This window comes from Mauremys mutica, chromosome 4 (genome assembly GCF_020497125.1).
Source record: "Mauremys mutica isolate MM-2020 ecotype Southern chromosome 4, ASM2049712v1, whole genome shotgun sequence".
Lineage (NCBI taxonomy): Eukaryota > Metazoa > Chordata > Testudines > Geoemydidae > Mauremys > Mauremys mutica.
In genome coordinates, this window is record NC_059075.1 from 17,854,698 (window position 1) to 17,873,355 (window position 18,658).

The following is an 18,658-nucleotide window of genomic DNA, read 5'->3' on the forward strand; positions in this document are numbered from 1 at the left end:
TTAGACATAATGTTAGCAGCCCAAGGAAAAACTTGCGCCCTCATAAATGAAAAATGCTGTGTTTTTGTAAATGACACCTACCCTGACACTTTTCAACGTACCAAACATCTAAGGGAAATGGCTAAGAACTACTCCTCTGGCCAGCCACCTTATGATTGGTGGGGAGCCTTATGGAATTGGCTGCCTGGATTTGGGTGGGTTAAAAAACTCTTGGTGGGTATTGTTGGGGCCATAGTAATTCTTATAATACTGTGTTGCTGTATTCAGTGTGTCCCCTCCCTCATAGACTCATGTGGGTCAGTTTATTCTTTTCCTACTTCAGCCAAAGGCCGTACTCTCTTCGAGTTGGCCCAGGCTGAAATTGCCAAGCGGCCCTTGGCTCCTTAAAATGGGGTGTAGCTTTTGGTAAATAGTTATCCCAAAGCTACAAATGGAGGAATGTTGAGTCTGAACTTTTGATAAGCTTAAACTTAACCCAGACTTGATGTCTCTGTCTGAAACTTTTAATCAAAGCTCTGACCTGCGAACTACTCATGACACTCCCCCTCCCCTTAAGTAGCCATCTCCCCTTTTGTCTTTTTAAATCTACATTTTAACCTGTTTTATCCTGTAGAATCTTGATTGATTATGCATGACCATTATGATCTGTTAATCACTTTGTTTACTTCTGTGTATAAATATTGATGCTCACCCCTAATAAACTTGCCACACTTACTCCGAAGCCTTTTAAGCTAAGGATAGTGTGAGCCCGTTGATCAACAAATTGGTGTCTGGTCTCTGACAGATTGTGAGCCCCATACCAACTCCGCACGAACGGGTGCTGGAGAGGTGAGTAAGGACTTGCTTTTTACCTAACACTAGGGAATGGTCATATTTAACTAGTCTTTCTTCTGGTTCTGGATTCTTTAGCTTGAGCCCTGCCCTAGGAAGGTGAGAGTCTGCAGAAGTTCTTCTGAATTGTTCTCCCATATTGACAAAGACTACTGGCTATTTTTAGGGCAATCCATCCTACCTATATGAGGTTTAAAGAACACAACATACTTCCTACTAGACACCCTCCTGATCTGCTGCTGTGCCAAGTTAAACAAAAGAGGCATGATCAGCTTCCCTAGATGAAAAATAAACCCTAAATGCATCAGTCAAGCTGTGTAACTGACAGATCAAGGATACTGGACTAAATGGGCTACTAGTCTGATCTGGAGTGGCAGTTTCTCTGTAACCACTAACCCCCACATTCACAGGTAAGGCTAAGTACAGCTGCAGAGTACAGTAGTTTGACGGAGAGTTCTTTAATGCAGTTGTAGGCAGGGGTGGTTTGATCAATCACGCAGTGGTATTGTCTAAAACCATTAGTTTCTTCAAAACTTAAGCTTTCTTGTTTTTTTTTAAGTTGGTTTCTAGCCCCTATGGATGCAAACAAAACCCTTCCTGCTTTGAGCAGGGGGTTGGACTAGATGACCTCCTGAGATCTCTTCCAACCCTAATCTTCTATGATTCTATTCCAAATGTGGCCTGCTAAGGTGCTGGCCCTGATCCTGCAAACACACCTGTGCTTAATTTTAAGTGTGTGAATATATCCACTGACTTCACCCAGCAACAAGAGTGAGAAAAAAAATCCAGTGACACTACTCATGAGCTTAAAGTTAAGTATATGTGTAAGTGTTTGCAAGATTGGGGCCTTACTGAGTCTGCAAACTGAAACAGTAGCCCTAAGAGGGGTGAGTTGCTTCCATTTATCTCAATGGGGTACTAATTCTGTCTCCTCTAAGGCCCCAGTCTGCAAACACTTAAGAAGGTGCATAACTTTGTTCACCGGAGTAGTACCATTGATTTAAGTATGCATGTAACTGTAGTGACATGAGTAAAGCTGTTAAGTGTTTGCAGGCCTGGGGCCTATATCTGGAGGCTGGTGACAGTAAATGAAGTACAGGAGTGCTTGTGGCACCTTAGAGACTAACAAATTTATTTGCGCATAAGCTTTCGTGGGCTACAACCCACTGCGTTGGATGCATGTAGTGGAAAATACAGTAGGAAAAAATATATATACACAGAGACCATGAAACAATGGGTGTTACCATACACCCTATAAGGAGAGTGATCAGTTAAGGTGAGCTATTATCAGCAGGAGAGAAAAAGAACTGTTTGTAGTGGTAATGAAAATGGCCCATTTCCAGCAATTGACAAGGAGATGTGAGGAACTGTGTGTGTGTGTGTTGGGGGGGGTGGTGAAATAGTTTTACTTTGTGTAATGGCCCATCCACTCCCAGTCTAATTTGATGGTGTCCAATTTGCAAATTAATTCCAATTCAGCAGTCTCTCCTTGGAGTCTGTTTTTGAAGTTTTTTTGTTGTAATATTGCGACTTTTAGGTCTGTAATTGAGCGGCCAGGGAGACTGACGTGTTCTCCGACTGGTTTTTTAATGTTATAATTCTTGACGTCTGATTTGTGTCCATTTATTCTTTTACGTAGAAACTGTCTGGTTTGGCCAATGTACATGGCAGAGGGGCATTGCTGGCACATGATGGCATATATCACATAGGTAGATGTGCAGGTGAACAAGCCCCTGATGGCGTGGCTGATGTGTTTAGGTTCTATGGTGGTGTCCCCTGAATAGATATATGGACAGAGTTGGCAACGGGCTTTGTTGCAAGGATAGGTTCCTGGGTTAGTGTTTGCCAACTACTGTATTTTCCACTACATGCATCTGATGAAGTGGGCTGTAGCCCACGAAAGCTTATGCTCAAATAAATTTGTTCGTTTCTAAGGTGCCACAAGTACTCCTGTTCTTTTTGCGGATACAGACTAACACGGCTGCTACTCTGAAACCAGTAAATGAAGTGTCAGCATTACCTATTTAACTGTTTCACGTCAGCAGAAACTTTTTGCTGTTGTAGTGGGTGCCACAGTTCAGGGCAACTGTGCATCTGTATTGCTCCCTCATGTGCACACACACTCTAGGCTCCAGGCTTCTCACTGTCACCTCTCAGATGGAGATCCGTGTTGCTCTCCCACCCCCCGAGCAGGATTTTTGCAAGCTGCACAGTTTCCTGCCTGCACTGTGTTATTCCCAGCAACCCAGACTACCTTAACAGGCCAGCATCTGTGCTTTGCTCTCTCTTTAGAAGCTATAAAGAGTGTAATTACCCACAGTTGTAAGTTACCCCGCAGTGCCTTCTAAGCACATTTATTCTTAAGGTGAAATCATTACAAAGAAAACATATAAAATCAATAAAATTTCCCATATGCATGCTACAAGCCTGCGAGAGCTCACTCATCAGTCTTATGGGGCCTTAGTAGGCCAAGGCCTTCCAAACCTTCCCAGGAAGAATTTGGGACCCTCTTTGGACAGAAGGTTTAAACTCCAGTTTAAATTGTCCTTTCTTTCAGAAGGGGTAGCTGTGTTAGGCTGTATCCACAAAAACACTGAGGAGTCCGGTGGCACCTTAAAGACTAACAGATTTATTTGGGGATAAGCTTTCATGGGTAAAAAAAAACCCACTTCTTTTTACCCATGAACGCTTATGCCCAAATAAATCTGTTACTCTTTAAGGTGCCACTGGACTCCTCATTGTTTTTGTCCTTTCTTTGTTAGTCTCTGGCGAATCCAGTTTGAATCAGTATATGCGAGTCTTTCCAGGTGGTGGTACCTCTCTGGAGGTGTTACAACCTGAGTGAATTTGCCTAATCACCTCCCACTGTTCGTAGTTCCTGGAGGACTGTTGTCACCCTCCCCCATGCAACTGCATACAATCCCTGGCCCACAATTATACATACACTTAATACAGTAAAATCTCCCAAAGGTATTGCAGGAAATTGCCATATCTGTCACAGTCAGAACTTAAGCTTATACATTTTTCTTTTTATTCATTATTATTTGTGTTGCAGTAGCGGTCAGGGGTTCCATTCAGGATCAGAGACCCATGGTGCTAGGCTAATATTTCTCAACCTTTTCAGGTTGGCGACTCCTTATTTAAGGTAAAAAATGTTCACAATGCCCTTACAGCTACTGTAAGAGTAAAAAGGTATCGGTGATAACAAAGCAAAGTTTAATCATTTCTTTGTGAGTGTGTTTCCAGAGGTTGACAAAAAATACTTGACCTTCAAGGGTAAGGGTGGGCAGGGAGAGGGGGAGAGAGATTTTTTTTGCTTTGCATTATAATAAAATTTTCAAAGCATCTCAACCCCCTCAACTGACTTTTGTGACACCCCCTCCTGGGGTCATATCTAGAGTGGCCATATTTTCCAAAAGGAAAATGGGACACCATGCTGGCTTGGCCTGAGCCCTCTCCCCTCCCTCGGTGTGAGACGGGGGTCGCTGGAACCCTCCCTGACCCTCCCCCGCCCCCATGGCTGGGGTCGCTGGAACCCTGCCTGCACCCTTGCAAGGAGCTGACATCACTGCTTGCCCCCCGTATATTCCTCCATACCACACCACACTTTTTTGACAAAAGTGAGTATTTGTCCCGTTTGCTCTTGCCAACTGATCAAGTCAGCAAGAGCAAACAGGACAAATGCCTAGTTTGGCCCAAAAAGTCGGGATGGCCGGGACAGGGCTTAAAAAAGCAACTGTCCCAGCAACTGTCCCAGCTGATCCAGCTCCCAGCTCGGTTAGCCCCTAATGCCAGGGATGGCGAGTTGAATGGGCCCGTGGTGCCTTGGCTCTAGCAATATTCAGGGCCCGGCACCACCAATGTTTGGGGGCGGGTCTCTCCCCTGACCCCACCTGCCACCCCTGCGCACCTCCCCTGAGTGTCCCCCAGCCCTCACTTGCAGCCCCTGCATCCCTGCCTCTCCCCTGCAGCTCTGCGCTGCCTCTGCTCTGCTGGCTCCCAGCATCAACTGCCACCGCAGGGTCCTAGTGCCCCCCATTCTGTAATGGCAGGGCAGGCTGCCCTGACCCTGCCCTTCTGCCTCAGACCCTTCCCTTTTCCAACAGGACCCTCCACCAGCACAGGGGCCCCACCTGCCCGCAGTCACCACTCCCCAAACTCCTCATCCCCAGCCCTGCCCCACTCCAGAGCTCGCACCCCCAGCCAGAGCCCTCACCGCCAGCACCCCTACCTTCTGCCCTAGCCCTGAGCCCCTCCCACACCCCAAACCCCTCATCCCACCCCAGCCAGAGCCCTCATCCCCCTGCACCCTAACTCTCTGCCCTAGCCCTGAGCCCCCTCCTGCATCATGCACCCCTCATCCCCAACCAGAGCCCTCATCCCCCGCACCCCTACCCTCTGCCCTAGCCCTGAGCAGGGCCGGCTCCAGACCCCAGCGCGCCAAGCAGGCACGTGGGGCGGCATTGTCATGGCAGGGCGGCATTTGGCTCCGGCGGACCTTCCGCAGTCATGTCTGCGGCGGGTCCCCTCTTCCCGCGGCTCCACTTGAGCTCCCGCAGGCATGACTGCGGCGGCTGCGCTGGTCCCGCGGCTACGACGGAGCTCCCGCAGGTATGCCTGCGGATGCTCCACCGGAGCCGGGACCAGCGCACCCGCCGCAGACACTTCTGCTCCGACCGCGGGACCGGGGAAGGGCGGCGAGCGCGCCGCCCTGCTTGGGGCGGTGTAATTTCTAGAGCCGCCCCTGGCCCTGAGCCCCTCCCACACCCCAAACTCCTCATCCCCAGCCCCAGCCAGAGCCCTCATCCCCCCGCACCCTAACCTTCTGCCCTAGCCCTGAGCCCCCTCCTGCATCATGCACCCCTCATCCCCAGCCAGAGCCCTCATCCCCCGCACCCCTACCTTCTGCCCCATCCCTGAGCCCCCTCCTGCATCATGCATCCCTCATCCTCAGCCAGAGCCCTCATCCCCCGCACCCCTACCTTCTGCCCCAGCCCTGAGCCCCCTCCTGCATCATGCATCCCTCATCCCTGGCCCCACCTCACAGCCCTCACCCCACTCCCCAACCCTCTGCCCAGGGGCGGCTCCAGGCCCCAGCACGCCAAGCGCGTGCCTGGGGTGGCAAGCCACGGGGGGCGCTCTGCCAGTCGTCGTGAGGGCGGCAGGCAGGCTGCCTTCGGCGGCATGCCTGCGGAGGGTCTGCTGGTCCCGCGACTTCGGCGGACCTCCTGCAGGCTGCCGCCGAATTTGCGGGACTGGGGACCTCCTGCAGGCAAGTCGCCGAAGGCAGCCTGCCTGCCGTGCTTGGGGCAGCAAAATACTTACAGCCGCCCCTGTCTCTGCCCTAGTCCTCCTGAGCCCCCTCCCAACCCTAAACCCCTCATCCCCAGCCCCACCCCACAGCCCTCACCCCTGTACCCTAACCCTAGCCCTGAGCCCTTCCCACACCCCAAACCCCTCATCCCCAGCCCCACCCCAGAGCCCTCACATCTTTACATTATTTAAAAAAATATATATTGGCTTACAAGGCGGGGGGGGAGGGGCGGGACTTGGACCTGTTCTGGGTACCACCAAAAATTATACAAACCTGCCGCCCCTGCCTAATGCTCAGCCCAGCAGGGGCTCACGCAATCCGGTAGGGAGGTGGCAGACAGGCTGTAGCTTTCAGCAGCGCTCATTAGCATCTGTGTCCCTGGCAGGTCACGCAACCCAGCACAGCCTAGCACAGAGCAAGGAGGTGGGGCTGCATTTCACAGTGCTGAGGGAGCCTGCTAATGTGAAAGTTCTGTATAGGAAGCTAGCAGTCTAGCGTTTTATGTTCTTTCCAACACAAGAGAGTTTGGTTCAGTGTGGTGGGTGGAAAGGGTAAAGGTGACACAACCTTGTTGTACTGGTTATTGCTTTATTTTTAGCTTTGTGATGGTTTGTTTTCTAGTAAATCTCTTGGGTTACATTGTTTTGTATAGGTTTATCCAGGTCATATCATTGTGATTTGCTAGGTTTTATTTCTCATGTATAAAGGAAACACAAGGATTGTTTCATTTTTTTCCTAAAAATATCAAGTCTTGTCATGCCTTGACTACAGATCTGGTCATGGGAGCTTCCTCGGACCTTAACTGAAGAGATAGAAGGTTGAATCTTTCACAGTTTTTCTCCCTGGCCTTATGTCAGTTTGCATTGACAAAATAAGAGTTTTAAACAGTAAAACTCCTTCCCTGCTCAGTCTCCTGTTATATCAGAATCTAACTAGGTTCCTCATTTTGCTGGAGAATTTTTTGAAAGTTAGGAGCTATTGAGACCTGATATTTCTAACTTCAAGGAAAAAATAATTTTGAGGGAGAAAAACCTTAAGTCCCTTTATATACGCGTTTATGCCCTTTGTTTGTTAACACTTTTTTTCTTTGCACTTAACTGTCTTGGTCCTGCAAAGAACCACACCTATTGAACCCAGTAACAGGGCTCTGTGCTAGCACAAGGATAGCCCTTTTGGGGCTTACTGCAGGATCAGGCCTAAGTTCTTTGCAACTAGGCCAGAAGGAATTAGTGTCTGTCTGTCTGAACATGTGGCAGTTTTCCCTCTGTGATATCACTTGCTTTTCTTTTAGGGTTTTGCCTGGGAATTCTGCACCATGCTGTGGTAAGAGCAGTGCAGGTTAGACCCAAGAATAAAAAAGATATTACAATTTTTAGCCTAACCCTGTTCCCAACTTCTGGCTAATTTTACTCTGCGCAGACCATTATTACTTGTTTTCAACCTTCCCTATACCTAATCTCCAACTTCTGTCTTATTTCTTGCTCCTCCTACAGCCCATCCTACTCCTCCTCTCCGTTTTCAGAGTTTAATTTTTTGTCCTACATTCTCCTCCCCGCATCTTCCCTCAAGGCTGCAGATCCTCTTTCTACCAGCTGAGGGCCAGAAACAGCAGAGCAGCTTTCAGTTGTGAACTAGACCTGACTTGCCCTTCCTTTCTGGTCAATTGAGAGCCAACCAGCGGGTAGGGAGCTGGGGAAAGCTTACAGCAGCTAAGGGTTAGGAACAAAGTGTTTACAGAGGGCAACAACATCAAGACTGAATCAGTATTGCCAACTCCAAGTGTTCAAAAATGAGATTTTAAAAATCTTTTTATTTGCCTCTTGAGAGCTTTGCATTTTCAAGCCTGTCTCCACAACTATGAGAGTTGCAAACTTACAGTAATTTAAAAAAATTTAAAGCAGAGATTTTCACATAATCAGGTGCTGAGTCTAGGTGCTGAGGCTATATTGCTGAGGCTATATTGCATGACTCTTCTCGAATTGTGAGATTTGGTGGCACTATGAGATTAGATAGATTGGCCAGAGAAAAATAATTAGGTGTGTGAAAATGTTTGAGTCTTAAGAGAAGAATGAAGACCATGTGCAATGGGGATAGGGATTTGAGATATGTTCATCTTAGAAAGGAGATTACTAAAGGGGAAGATGAGAGGTCTATAAAATCATGAATGGTATGGAGAAAATGAACAGGGAAATATTATTTTCCCTTCACATACAACAAGAAGTAGGGGTCACCTGATAAAATTCATAGGCAGCAGGTTTAAAACAAACATTAGGAAGTACTTTTTCACACAACGTTCAGTCAACTTGTGGAACTCGTTGCCAGAGGATGTTGTGAAGGCCAAAAGTATAAATGGGCTTAAAAAAGAATTAGATAAGTTCAGGGGTAGGTAACCTATGACACGTGTGCCAAAGGCAGCACGCGAGCTGATTTTCAGTGGCACTCACACTGCCTGGGTCCAGGCCACCGGTCTGGGGGGCGCGGGGGGCTCTGTATTTTAATTTAATTTTAAATGAAGCTTCTTAAACATTTTAAAAACCTTATTTACTTCACCTACAACAATAGTTTAGTTCTATATTATAGACTTATAGAAAGAGACCTTCTAAAAATGTTAAAATGTATTACTGGCATGCGAAACCTTAAATGAGAGTGAATAAATGAAGACTCGGCACACCGCTTCTGAAAGGTTGCCAACCGTTGGATAAGTTCCTGGAGGATAGGTCCATTAATGGCTATTAGCCAAGATCATCAGGGCTGTAACCCTCATGCTTTGGATATTCCTAAACCAGTGTTTTTCAAACCGTGGGTCGCAGCATGTAGGGCGCTGGGTCACCTTGCTCTAGTCAGCACTGCCAATGGGGACGTTTAAAGTCCCATTGGCGGTGCTGCCCAGCTAAGGCAGGCTCATGCCTACCTTTTTCGACACCGTGCTCTGCCTGGGAAGCAGCCAGCAGCGGGTCCGGCTTCTAGGCAGGTGGGCCACAGGGCTCTGTGCACTGCCCCCGCCCTGAGTACCAGCTCTGCACTCCCATTGGCTGGCAACCGGCCAATGAGAATGGGGGTGGGGGGCGTCCCTGCAGGCAAGAGTCGCACCTCCGCCTAGGAGCCAGACCTGCTGCTGGCTGCTTCCAGGGTGCGGCATGGTCCGCGGTGCACCCCAGCTGCACTGCTGACCAGGAGCTGCCAGAGGTAAGTCTGTGCCCCAATCCCCAGCCCTGAGTCCCCCCCCAAACCTGGAGCCCCTCCTGCACCCAAACCCCTCATCCCTGGCACCACTCGAGGCTGCACCTCCAATCCTGAACCCTGCCCCCCTTCTGCACTCCTGCCCCAGCCCGGAGCCCCCTCTCACACCCTGAACCCCTCATTCCCAGCACCACCCCACAGCCCTTAACCCCGCACCCCAACCCTCTGTCCCAGCCCTGAGCCCCCTCCTACACTCCAAACCCCTCATCCCCAGCACCGTTGGGTCACAGGCATCAACAGTTTTCTTCAACTGGGTCCCCAGGAAAAAAGTTTGAAAACCACTGCCCTAAACCACCAACTGCTAGAAGCTGAGATTGGACGACAGGGCAGGGATCGCTCAATAATTGCCCTGCTCTGTTCATTCCCTCTGAAGCAGCTGGCAGTGGCCACTGCCAGAAGAGGAGGATACTGAGCTAGCTGGACCATTGTCTGACCCAGTAGGACTGTTTGTACGTTCCCTTGCGGTTCCGGCCATAGGTGCTGGAGGTGTTGCTGTGTAACAGAAGGGCCAGGCAAGGCATTTGTGAGCTGGCCAGACGCGCTAGGAGGAGGAGGAGCCCCAGCAGGGGTGAAAGCACTAAGCTGAGGGCACACTGTGCCCAGCTATGATGTGCCTGGTGAGCCCCGGGCAGCAAAAGGGCAGGTGCCCTGATGAGGTGGGGGCTCCTCTGCCACCACCTCCTGGTGGGCACGTGGCGGGAAGGGGGGATTACAGGGCTGCTCTCAGCCAGGCCCCACTTCTGCTGGCATTGGAGTCAATGGCCAGGAGCCCAGGCAGGCCCGCCTAGCTCATTGGCAGATATTTGAACACTAGACTCCACCTCGTCCTTTCCCTCAGCCAGTTACAGCTAAGGGGCGGGTCTGAGCTCCATGGTAACCCCTCAGCCAGTCGCACGTTAAGGGGCGGGTGGGGCTGAGCACCATGGTAACCCATCACCCAATGGAAGGCTGGATCCCATGTGGGCGGTGCTACACGCTCAGGAGACAGCCAATGACGGTCAGCGGTTGGCTGTGGGCGGGGCTTCATGGTGGAGGCATTCCCCAATGGCAGGCCTGGTAAGGGGGGCGGGCGGCCGTTTCTTTGTGGGCTTTGACAATAAAATGGCGGGTGGGGGGAAGGCGGGGTTGGCTAGTGTGCTTGGCCCCGCCCCCTCTCTCAGGCGCGGAGCGGTCGGTGAGGCGGGAGCCGGGCTCGGGTCGGGGAGGAGCGGGAGGCGACGAGGCGGTGAGTGGGCTCGGGCTCAGCGCTCGGCGGGCCCGGGATTAGCCGCCAGCCGGGTTTGTCGTTGCCCCGCGGGCAGAGAAATGAGGCGCCGGGTCTGGAGGCGGGTAGGCGGGGGAGAGCCCGGGGTGGAGAGCGGATTCAAAATGGCGGCGGATCCCCCTCCCCGGGGTCCCAGGGCAGAGAGGGGCGACGAGCCGCAGTTGCCGCCGCCCAGGGTCTCCTCGGAGCGGGGTAGGTCGCTTTGCGGCAGGGAAGGCGCCCCCCGAGTACTCCGCAGCCTCCGCTCACTGCTTCCCTTTCGACCCCCCCCCCCTCGTCTCAGTGCCCCCCTCGCGCGTGCTGCCCCGCAGGTCCAGTGCACTGGCCGGGACCCACCTTCACCCAGGCCAGCAGCTCCCCACACGCCTCCTGCGCCCCCCCCCCCCCGTTCTTAATCCCCGCCGCAGCCCTTTGCTCCTCCCCCACCTCCTTACTCCGGGGCGGTGTTTTCCCCTCACATCCTCTGCCATCACCAGCACATACTCTGCTTCTGGGAGAGTGACTCCTGCCACCCCGCGGGGCCTGCCCTTTTAGGGGGGTGGGCCACTGCCCTGCCACTGTGGGAGGACACCTTTGTAATCCCGGGGGGATAACCCCCCACCCACACAGCCATATGCATCTCTGCACTTTTCTGGCCCTATCACCACCACATGCACCTTTTTACTCTGTCCGCTACATCCTCTGTATGTTAGGGGGAAGGCTAAACTATCCTTTTGTCCCATTGGCTCATTACCATTATGTACATCCCTGTACTCCCATATCCATCACACACAACTCTATATTGTTAGGGGGTAAGTGACCTGGCACTGTCCCCACCAGGCTCCTAAGGGTTGCCTTTTCCCACAACCACCGATGCTCTACTTGGGTATTGTGTCTCGGAAATGGTGTTTGTGCAGTCATTTCTAATTTAGCAAAATCTGGACCTAAATTCTGTGGTAAAGTCACTGTGTTTCTACAACAAATTGGAAGCTCTGTGCCAGATTCAAGTAAATTTAAAACTTAATTATTTTAATGAATTCAACACAATAATACTATTCCTTGAACTACTTTTTATATTCAATCCAATATATTTTATGCTATTCAAATTTTCAGATGTCCATCTGCTGCAGATTTTTGTTTTGACACATCTGTATTGTAGGAGCTGTCGAAGATTAACCGCAAAATCGAGGGACTCTTGCAGCTTTTGGCAAACAGGAAAACAGAACAGTTTGGGCTTTTGGCACTCGTGTAGTAGAGTGCTAGGGAAAGGATGTAACTTTTCTTCCCCTTTTTAGACAAGATTCAAGTTTACTTGAAATTGTTGGGGGCAGGGTACTTGAACTTTTAGCTTCCAAACAGACAACAGTCTTGATGTCATCTGTCACTGAGTCCAACAGCTCAGTGTGGACCAAGCACACTTATTGAATTGCTCTGATAGAGTGATCAGCAGAGAAACAAGTGTTTACAATTAAATTTATTAGCCCTGGTCTACACTACATAGTTAGGTCGACATAAGGCAGCTTATGTCTACTGAACTGTGTCCATATACACACTACAGCCTTGCTCCCAATGATGTAAGTGTACTACCACACTGAATATAACTCCCACTCCACGAGAGGCAGAGGGCTTGTGTCTGTGTAGTTAAGATGACATATAGACACTGAATTACCTATATCAGCTGTTGGTGTCCACTCCAAACTGGGCTGCCACCCAAGCTCCTGGCTTGGGCTGCTGCCCAGGCTTCTGCCCCCCCCCCCTTGCTTCCAGCAGGAAGCCTGGCTGCCCCCACCTGGACTCTTGGTTCCCTGTCAGGAGCATAGTAGCCAACCAGACTTGAAGCTCAGATCTCCACATCAGAGATCAGAAGCCCCAGGCAGTTTTCTTCCCTCCTGTCTTCTCCCTTCCCCCCCCCAGCTGGGGAGTGGCAAAGCAAGAAGCCCTGGGTTATCTGGTGCTCAGCCCCCCACACTGCCCCTCTTTAGTCAGTGGAAGCACTCCAGGTGAGGGGAGACACCACCGACTGAAGGAGTGTGGTAGTATAAATTGACTTAACCTAGCTTGATTTAAGATTGTAATGTAGATATGTCCTTAGTTTTTAGAGTTAGCACCCTTTTGCGATGAATGGCCAGTTAATAACTACTATGGGTTCTCTGCAGGTGCAGGAAAAACAGCAAGATGTGTATATTGCACGCTTTTTAAAAAAAAAAAATCAGAAGGGCTAAAAACTCAAGTTTTTAAATTAAATTTTAGATTCTGGGGCACAATTGTGTGTCAGTGGGTGGAATCTGCAGTAGGCTTTGTTACCATATAACTATGAAAAATAGGACTCTACTTAATAAGAGAATGCAAAGAGAACCTATTTGTTCTCGTGAGCAAAAATCACATGCAACAGGTCATGCGTACTGTTTTCTTGTGTTGGGTACCTGTTCCTTTCCCAGTGTGTATTACTGAAGTTCCAGTTTGACTGGGCTGAAACCGTCTCTATAGTATCACTTTGTCCTTTAGTTTCTGGACCTGATAATGAATCCTCCCCTCAGTCCTTTTATCGAAAGCTCATGTTCTCTTCAGCAGGCATTCCCATTTCATTCAGTTGTTTTGACAGGTGATAGTGACTGTCTTCTGAAGTAAGGCTTTATTTTCTAGAATGCTCAAATATCTATATAGTAATAGAAAACACTCCTATCTTGGTTACTTATTCTCAAATCTGCAGCATCTTTTAATGTTGCTTGATCTTTACTAGAATGTCTTGATTTTAAGAGGGTTCAGTCAGATTCAGGATGCAGATGGCTACCATGTAGTCCAGATGCATTCTGTAACAGATTGTCCTTAGGGTGTACAACTGGTAAAAAGTAGCATTATTGGGGAAATGCCTTGCCCCCCCCCTTTTTATTTAACTGAGCTGGGGTCACTGAATTCTTATTTATGACAGATGTTTCTAGAAGAAAACTTGGGTTATTTTTGTACTTTACCCTTGAAGCTTTCAGAATTTCAAATGAATTAGCTATTTTTTTCCTGATCCAGTAACTCTAGTGCAGAGCACATTCATAGTCAATATGTTAAGAGGTCTATCAAACTTTATTTAGCCCCAAATTTGTTTTGCAAGTCTACTTGCTTTTATGAACAAAACATATTTCTCCTACACTATATGCTAGCAAATCTATCCCCTTGCAAGGCAAATTTTAGTCAAAGTTCTCATGGCTGCTGCTATAGGAAAACTCACCTCCTTATTTCACAGCTTACCACTTACTTTTGCTTATAATCTTCATGTAGGATGGGAGAAGAGTGACAAAACCAGTAATATATTATACCCCAGTTATTCAAGTAGCATGAGGCACGCAGCTTTTATGTGGATAATTGGGAGCTCAGCTAATAGAGAGGGGAGGAGACATGCAGAGGCCAACTCTTTGCAGTCCTGACCAAGGGTTTCTGCTCTGCCCCGCTTGCTCCCATGACAGGGGCTGCAGAGGGCTCCCTGTGCTGCCACGACCAGCGACACCCAATCCTTGCAGGTGTGGGACAGAGCAGAAATCCCTGGCCAAGACTAGACTTTGCTCTGCCCTGCCAAAAATGCAACCGTCCCTGTGCCTGTAGGGATCAAGTGTCACTGGCCCCATGACAGTGCAGGGAGTCCTGAAGCTCTGCTGTCACAACCCTGCACTCACTCCTATGACAGCAGGGCTGCAAAGGGTTCCTGCTGCTGAATGGTCCTGCAGTAGCGCAGGGGTGGCTTTCCCGCGGCTTGGGGCTTGTCATCCTTTTCCTTCTTGCAGTCCTGGCTGGGGGTCTCTATTAACGGAACCTCTGCCTTATCTGAATTCCTTCCTTATCTCCCTACATTAGATACAGTGGGGACAAGGAAGGGATTTGGATAATATGGAGGTTTGGATAGTAGGGTTTCAGGTAAATGGGAGTATACTGCATGTTTTTCCTTTTGTTTTACAGAGATTTCTTTTCTCCCCTCTATATTTCAATACCCCAAGTGACTGCTAAATATTTAGTTTTCTATTTCAGTGGCTAAGAAAGAGGAGAAAGGAAGAAGAATGGTCCAGTGGTTAGGGCGTTAGCCTAGGACTTAGGAGACCCTGGGTTTAAGTCCTTGCTTTCACACAGATTTTCTGTGTGATTTTGGGCGAATCACTCAGCCTCTCTGCTCAAAATCTGTACAATGGGGATAATAGCACCGCCCTGCCTTACAGGTGTGTTACGAGGCTCAGTTCATTAAAGTTTGTGAGGTGCTCAGATAATCAAGAAATGGAGACTATATAAAGTACCTGAAATAGCAAACAAGGGATGAAGTTTGACTCCTGTAATTGACTGACTTCCTGTCTCCTGCTGCCAGGTAGGTGAAGCTATAAGACTTGCTGTATGGAATCTTGTTCTATAGCATGGGAGAAGAGGAAGGACTCCACCAAACGCAGTTACTGGTATGTAATTTCTTAAGTGAAACTTTTAAATCAGCTATATTTTGTGCAGTCTCAGAAATTGGGCACCAAGATTCTATCCTTATGATGTGGATTATCAATTTGCATGTGAATCAATGCAATAGAAACCAGTGGGACATTCTGGCAAAATCTGAATATTTTTTTTATTTAGTTTCATCTCCGCTTGGTGCTGTTCCTATATTTGAATTCCCCCACAAAGCAGTACAGTAGAGTTAAGATGCAGGTTCTCAATATTATTTGCTCCACATTCCTTTCCATTCAGTGAGTTTACTTTTCAAATATCAAATGTTTGAAAAACAGTTTTATGGTCAGTAGGGTCGACTAGATCCCTTAGAATAACATTACAGTTAAAGTGGAAAAACAATGTAGCAAACCAGAAAATGCAGAATTAAGGTGACATTAACCACACAAGCTTGGGGTAAGTAGCCCCGATATGTACTGCTGTCCAGAATTTTCCAGTATCCCACAAGCAAGGCATACTTACCCCAAGAGTGTGTCTGTCCAAACGGACACTTGATTTCTGAGAACCACAATTTTAGCAGGGCAAGTATCTTCATTGTGTGTGGAATTTTAAAGTGAGGTGCCCACAGAACCATAGTATCGGCAGTGTAATATATTAACGATCTGGAAGAGGGGTGAACACTCGAGTGACATACTTTTTTAGAGGGGTAGCCGTGTTAGTCTGGATCTGTAAAAAGTATCCGATGAAGTGGGTATTCACCCAAGAAAGCTTATGCTCCAATACGTCTGTTAGTCTATAAGGTGCCACAGGACTTTGATACTTTTTTAGTGAGCATTGTATTGTAAGGAATTTTAGAAGCCCTTTAACCTGCCATTCTGTTCCCTAGTTTAAAGTCAATGTAGACAAATGCAGTTGGAAGGAACAATTTACCTTGTCATATGTTGGATTTTGGGTTAACTAACCACACAGGAAAAAGATGTGGAGGAGAGCTCATAGAAAAACATCTGCTCGATGCACAGTAGAGGTCAGAAACATAAAATGAGAGATTAGGGTGTACTGAGGGAAGTAGAGAGAAATACTGAAAATGTCATGGGGGAAGTTAGTACGTTTTCATCTTGAATAACTTGTTTAGGTTTGGTTACCCTCTCAAAAAAAATAAAATAAAGGGGGGGGGAGAAAATATGTCAGACATAAAACATACTGGGTCAGACCAGTGTTTCATCTAGCTCAGTATCCTGTCTCTGACAGTGGCCAGTGACAGGTGTTTCAGAGGCCTGAAAAGAATAGATTAATTTTGAGTATTCCATCCGGTCACACAGTCTCAGTTTCTGGCAGTCAGAGGTTTAGGGACACCCAGAGGATGGGGTTGTGTCCCTGATGATCTTGGCTAATAGCCATTGGTGGACCTATCCTCCGTGAGCTGTAGTTCTTTTTTGAACCTAGGCATGCTAAGACTTCTATATGAGGAGGGATTAAGAAGGGGCACTATAAAGGTGTATTGAATAGTAAATTGTGTAGTGAACATCGTGTGTACACCTTGGCCTGGCGTACACTGGGAGGGGGTCGGTCTAAGACGCATCGACTTCGGCTACGAGAATAGCGTAGCTGAAGTCGATGTATCTTAGATTAACTTAGAATCACTTCGCGTCCTCGCGGCGTGGGATCGACGGCTGCCGCTCCCCCGTTGACTTTGCTTCTGCCTCTTACTGAGCTGGAGTTCAGCAGTTGACAGGAGAGCGATTGGGGATCGATTTATCGTGTCTATAATACACACAATAAATCGATCCCCGATAGATCGATCACTACCCGCAGTATAGATGTACCCTCTGACTTACCCTGACTATTGCATTAGAATCAGGGGGCACCCATTGAAATTCAAGGCCAATTTAATTTTTTTCTTTTTTAAACACCTAACAAATTACCTTGTGGCACTCACAACTCTAAGATGTGGTCAATATCAGTAAAATTCAGAGAACATTTGTATGCTTATCAGAGCTATCTAGTCTAACTGCAGATACTGGTAACACACTTCAGAAGATAAATCAATCACTGACTGGCTGTCTGTAGTTTTGAAACAGACTTTCCCGTGTAGGTATGTTGCTGTAAAATTGTCCATTGTGTTTTACACATCCCTCTGAAGCATCTTGTACAAGAGACATCATTGCTAACACCTGGTATGACAATTCTTATGTCTTCAAGTGATTTTAATTGTTTCTGAAATGAAAGATTCTAAAGTTTTTTGCAGTAGTTTCATTTCTGCAGTGTTTAACTTGTTAGGCCACTGGATTGTGCTAAAGAGTCTCACTTTTTCTCCACAGGACACAATGTTTGTGCGAGGACTGAAGAGAAAATGTTTTGATGGTGAAGAAGATATTGAAGGAACTCTGGCTGGTTTTAAGGCTATCCCTTCATATAATCTTCAGCGACAGTCACTTTTAGATATGTCTTTGGTCAAACTTCAATTATGCCACATGCTCGTTGAACCTAATCTTTGTCGTTCGGTACTTATAGCCAATACAGTGCGGCAAATCCAAGAGGAAATGACCCAGGATGGGACTTGGCAGATGATAAATACACAGAGTGCAGGACAGACTTCTCTAGATCGTCTAGTTTCAACAGATATCCTTTGCCGTTCATCCAAGGAACAAGCTGAAGGAAAACTGGTTCCAGTTTATAGTACCTTCACTAAAGACTGTGAGGGTACCCAGTCACAAGATAATTCGGAAATTATGTCAACAGTTACGTCACCACAAGTTCCAAAAAACCTACAAAGTAACCTGTGGGAAATGGAGAACCCACAAGAAAATAGAGGAAACTTTCAAAAATCATTAGATCAAATATTTGAGACGTTAGAGAATAAAAGTCCTAATACAGTTGAAGATCTATTTTCAGAAGTTGACAATTCTTACTATGACCTAGATACAGTATTAACAGGAATGATGAGCAACACAAAAATGGGACACTGTGATCTCGAAACATTTCCTTCTCAGACATCCACAAATTCTAACTCTAACTGTAAATCTGATCTTAATGAGCTTGATCATATTGTGGAGATCCTTGTTGAATCTTGAAACTGTTAAATGTGCAGAAGACACAGATCCTTCAAGGAAACAGAGGACTTGTGGAAACAATTTTTAAGATAGTTTATTCTATCAAAACTGCACATGTATTTTATAAAAAAAATATAAAGCACTTCATATTGCAAAAGTTAATTTTTGAAGTTAACATGCAATTTGTAGTGTCACTCTGTTTTGTCCATTTGACTGTAAATACATACTGTAAATGATTTTAAGTTAGAGCCCAAGGCTTTCAGAATTTGGCTTTTTTTGCGAACTTTTCTAGCCTTTGAAGGGGGTGTATGTTCAGTGAGGGTTTCTCTCTGTCCTTTGTTTTCCTTCACGCTCCTCTGGTCCCCCCCCACCCCCCACCCAAAAAAAGAGGCAGCAGTTATAGAGAGACTGGGTTCTCCTTTACCTCCTGACTCTGGATCAACACTTCATTCCTACCACCACCTAATTCCTTCCCTATCCACTTCCTCTGTTCTGCCTGCAGTTACTGCAGGGCTCTTGAGGAGCAATATGCAATAGTACCCATTATCCTAGTTTTTAGTCTGTTTTTGCGCCAAA

General features: G+C 47.5%; 1 protein-coding gene across 3 annotated transcripts; it reads left to right on the plus strand.

Annotated features, from left to right (window-relative positions):
- The first annotated feature begins 9,292 nt into the window (after window positions 1–9,292).
- CDCA4 (cell division cycle associated 4) lies at window positions 9,293–18,455 on the plus strand. Of its 3 annotated transcripts, none has more exons than XM_045016978.1 (3): window positions 9,293–9,331; window positions 14,968–15,052; window positions 17,351–18,455. In XM_045016978.1, the coding sequence occupies exons 2-3, from the start codon at window positions 15,014–15,016 to the stop codon at window positions 18,101–18,103; spliced, it is 792 nt and encodes a 263-aa protein (XP_044872913.1). In that variant the 5' UTR covers window positions 9,293–9,331; window positions 14,968–15,013; the 3' UTR covers window positions 18,104–18,455. The 3 variants fall into 3 exon arrangements, with proteins under 3 accessions (XP_044872913.1, XP_044872912.1, XP_044872911.1); XM_045016977.1 differs by lacking the exon at window positions 9,293–9,331 and adding an exon at window positions 10,392–10,441; XM_045016976.1 differs by lacking the exon at window positions 9,293–9,331 and adding an exon at window positions 10,498–10,610.
- The last annotated feature ends 203 nt before the right edge of the window (window positions 18,456–18,658 follow it).

Bases quoted from the DNA above. Each gene is read 5' to 3' on its own strand.
- CDCA4 (XM_045016978.1), top strand. From the start codon at position 15,014: ATGGGAGAAGAGGAAGGACTCCACCAAACGCAGTTACTG. The intron at 15,053-17,350 runs GTATGTAATTTC...TTTTCTCCACAG, and splicing joins TCCACCAAACGCAGTTACTG to GACACAATGTTTGTGCGAGG.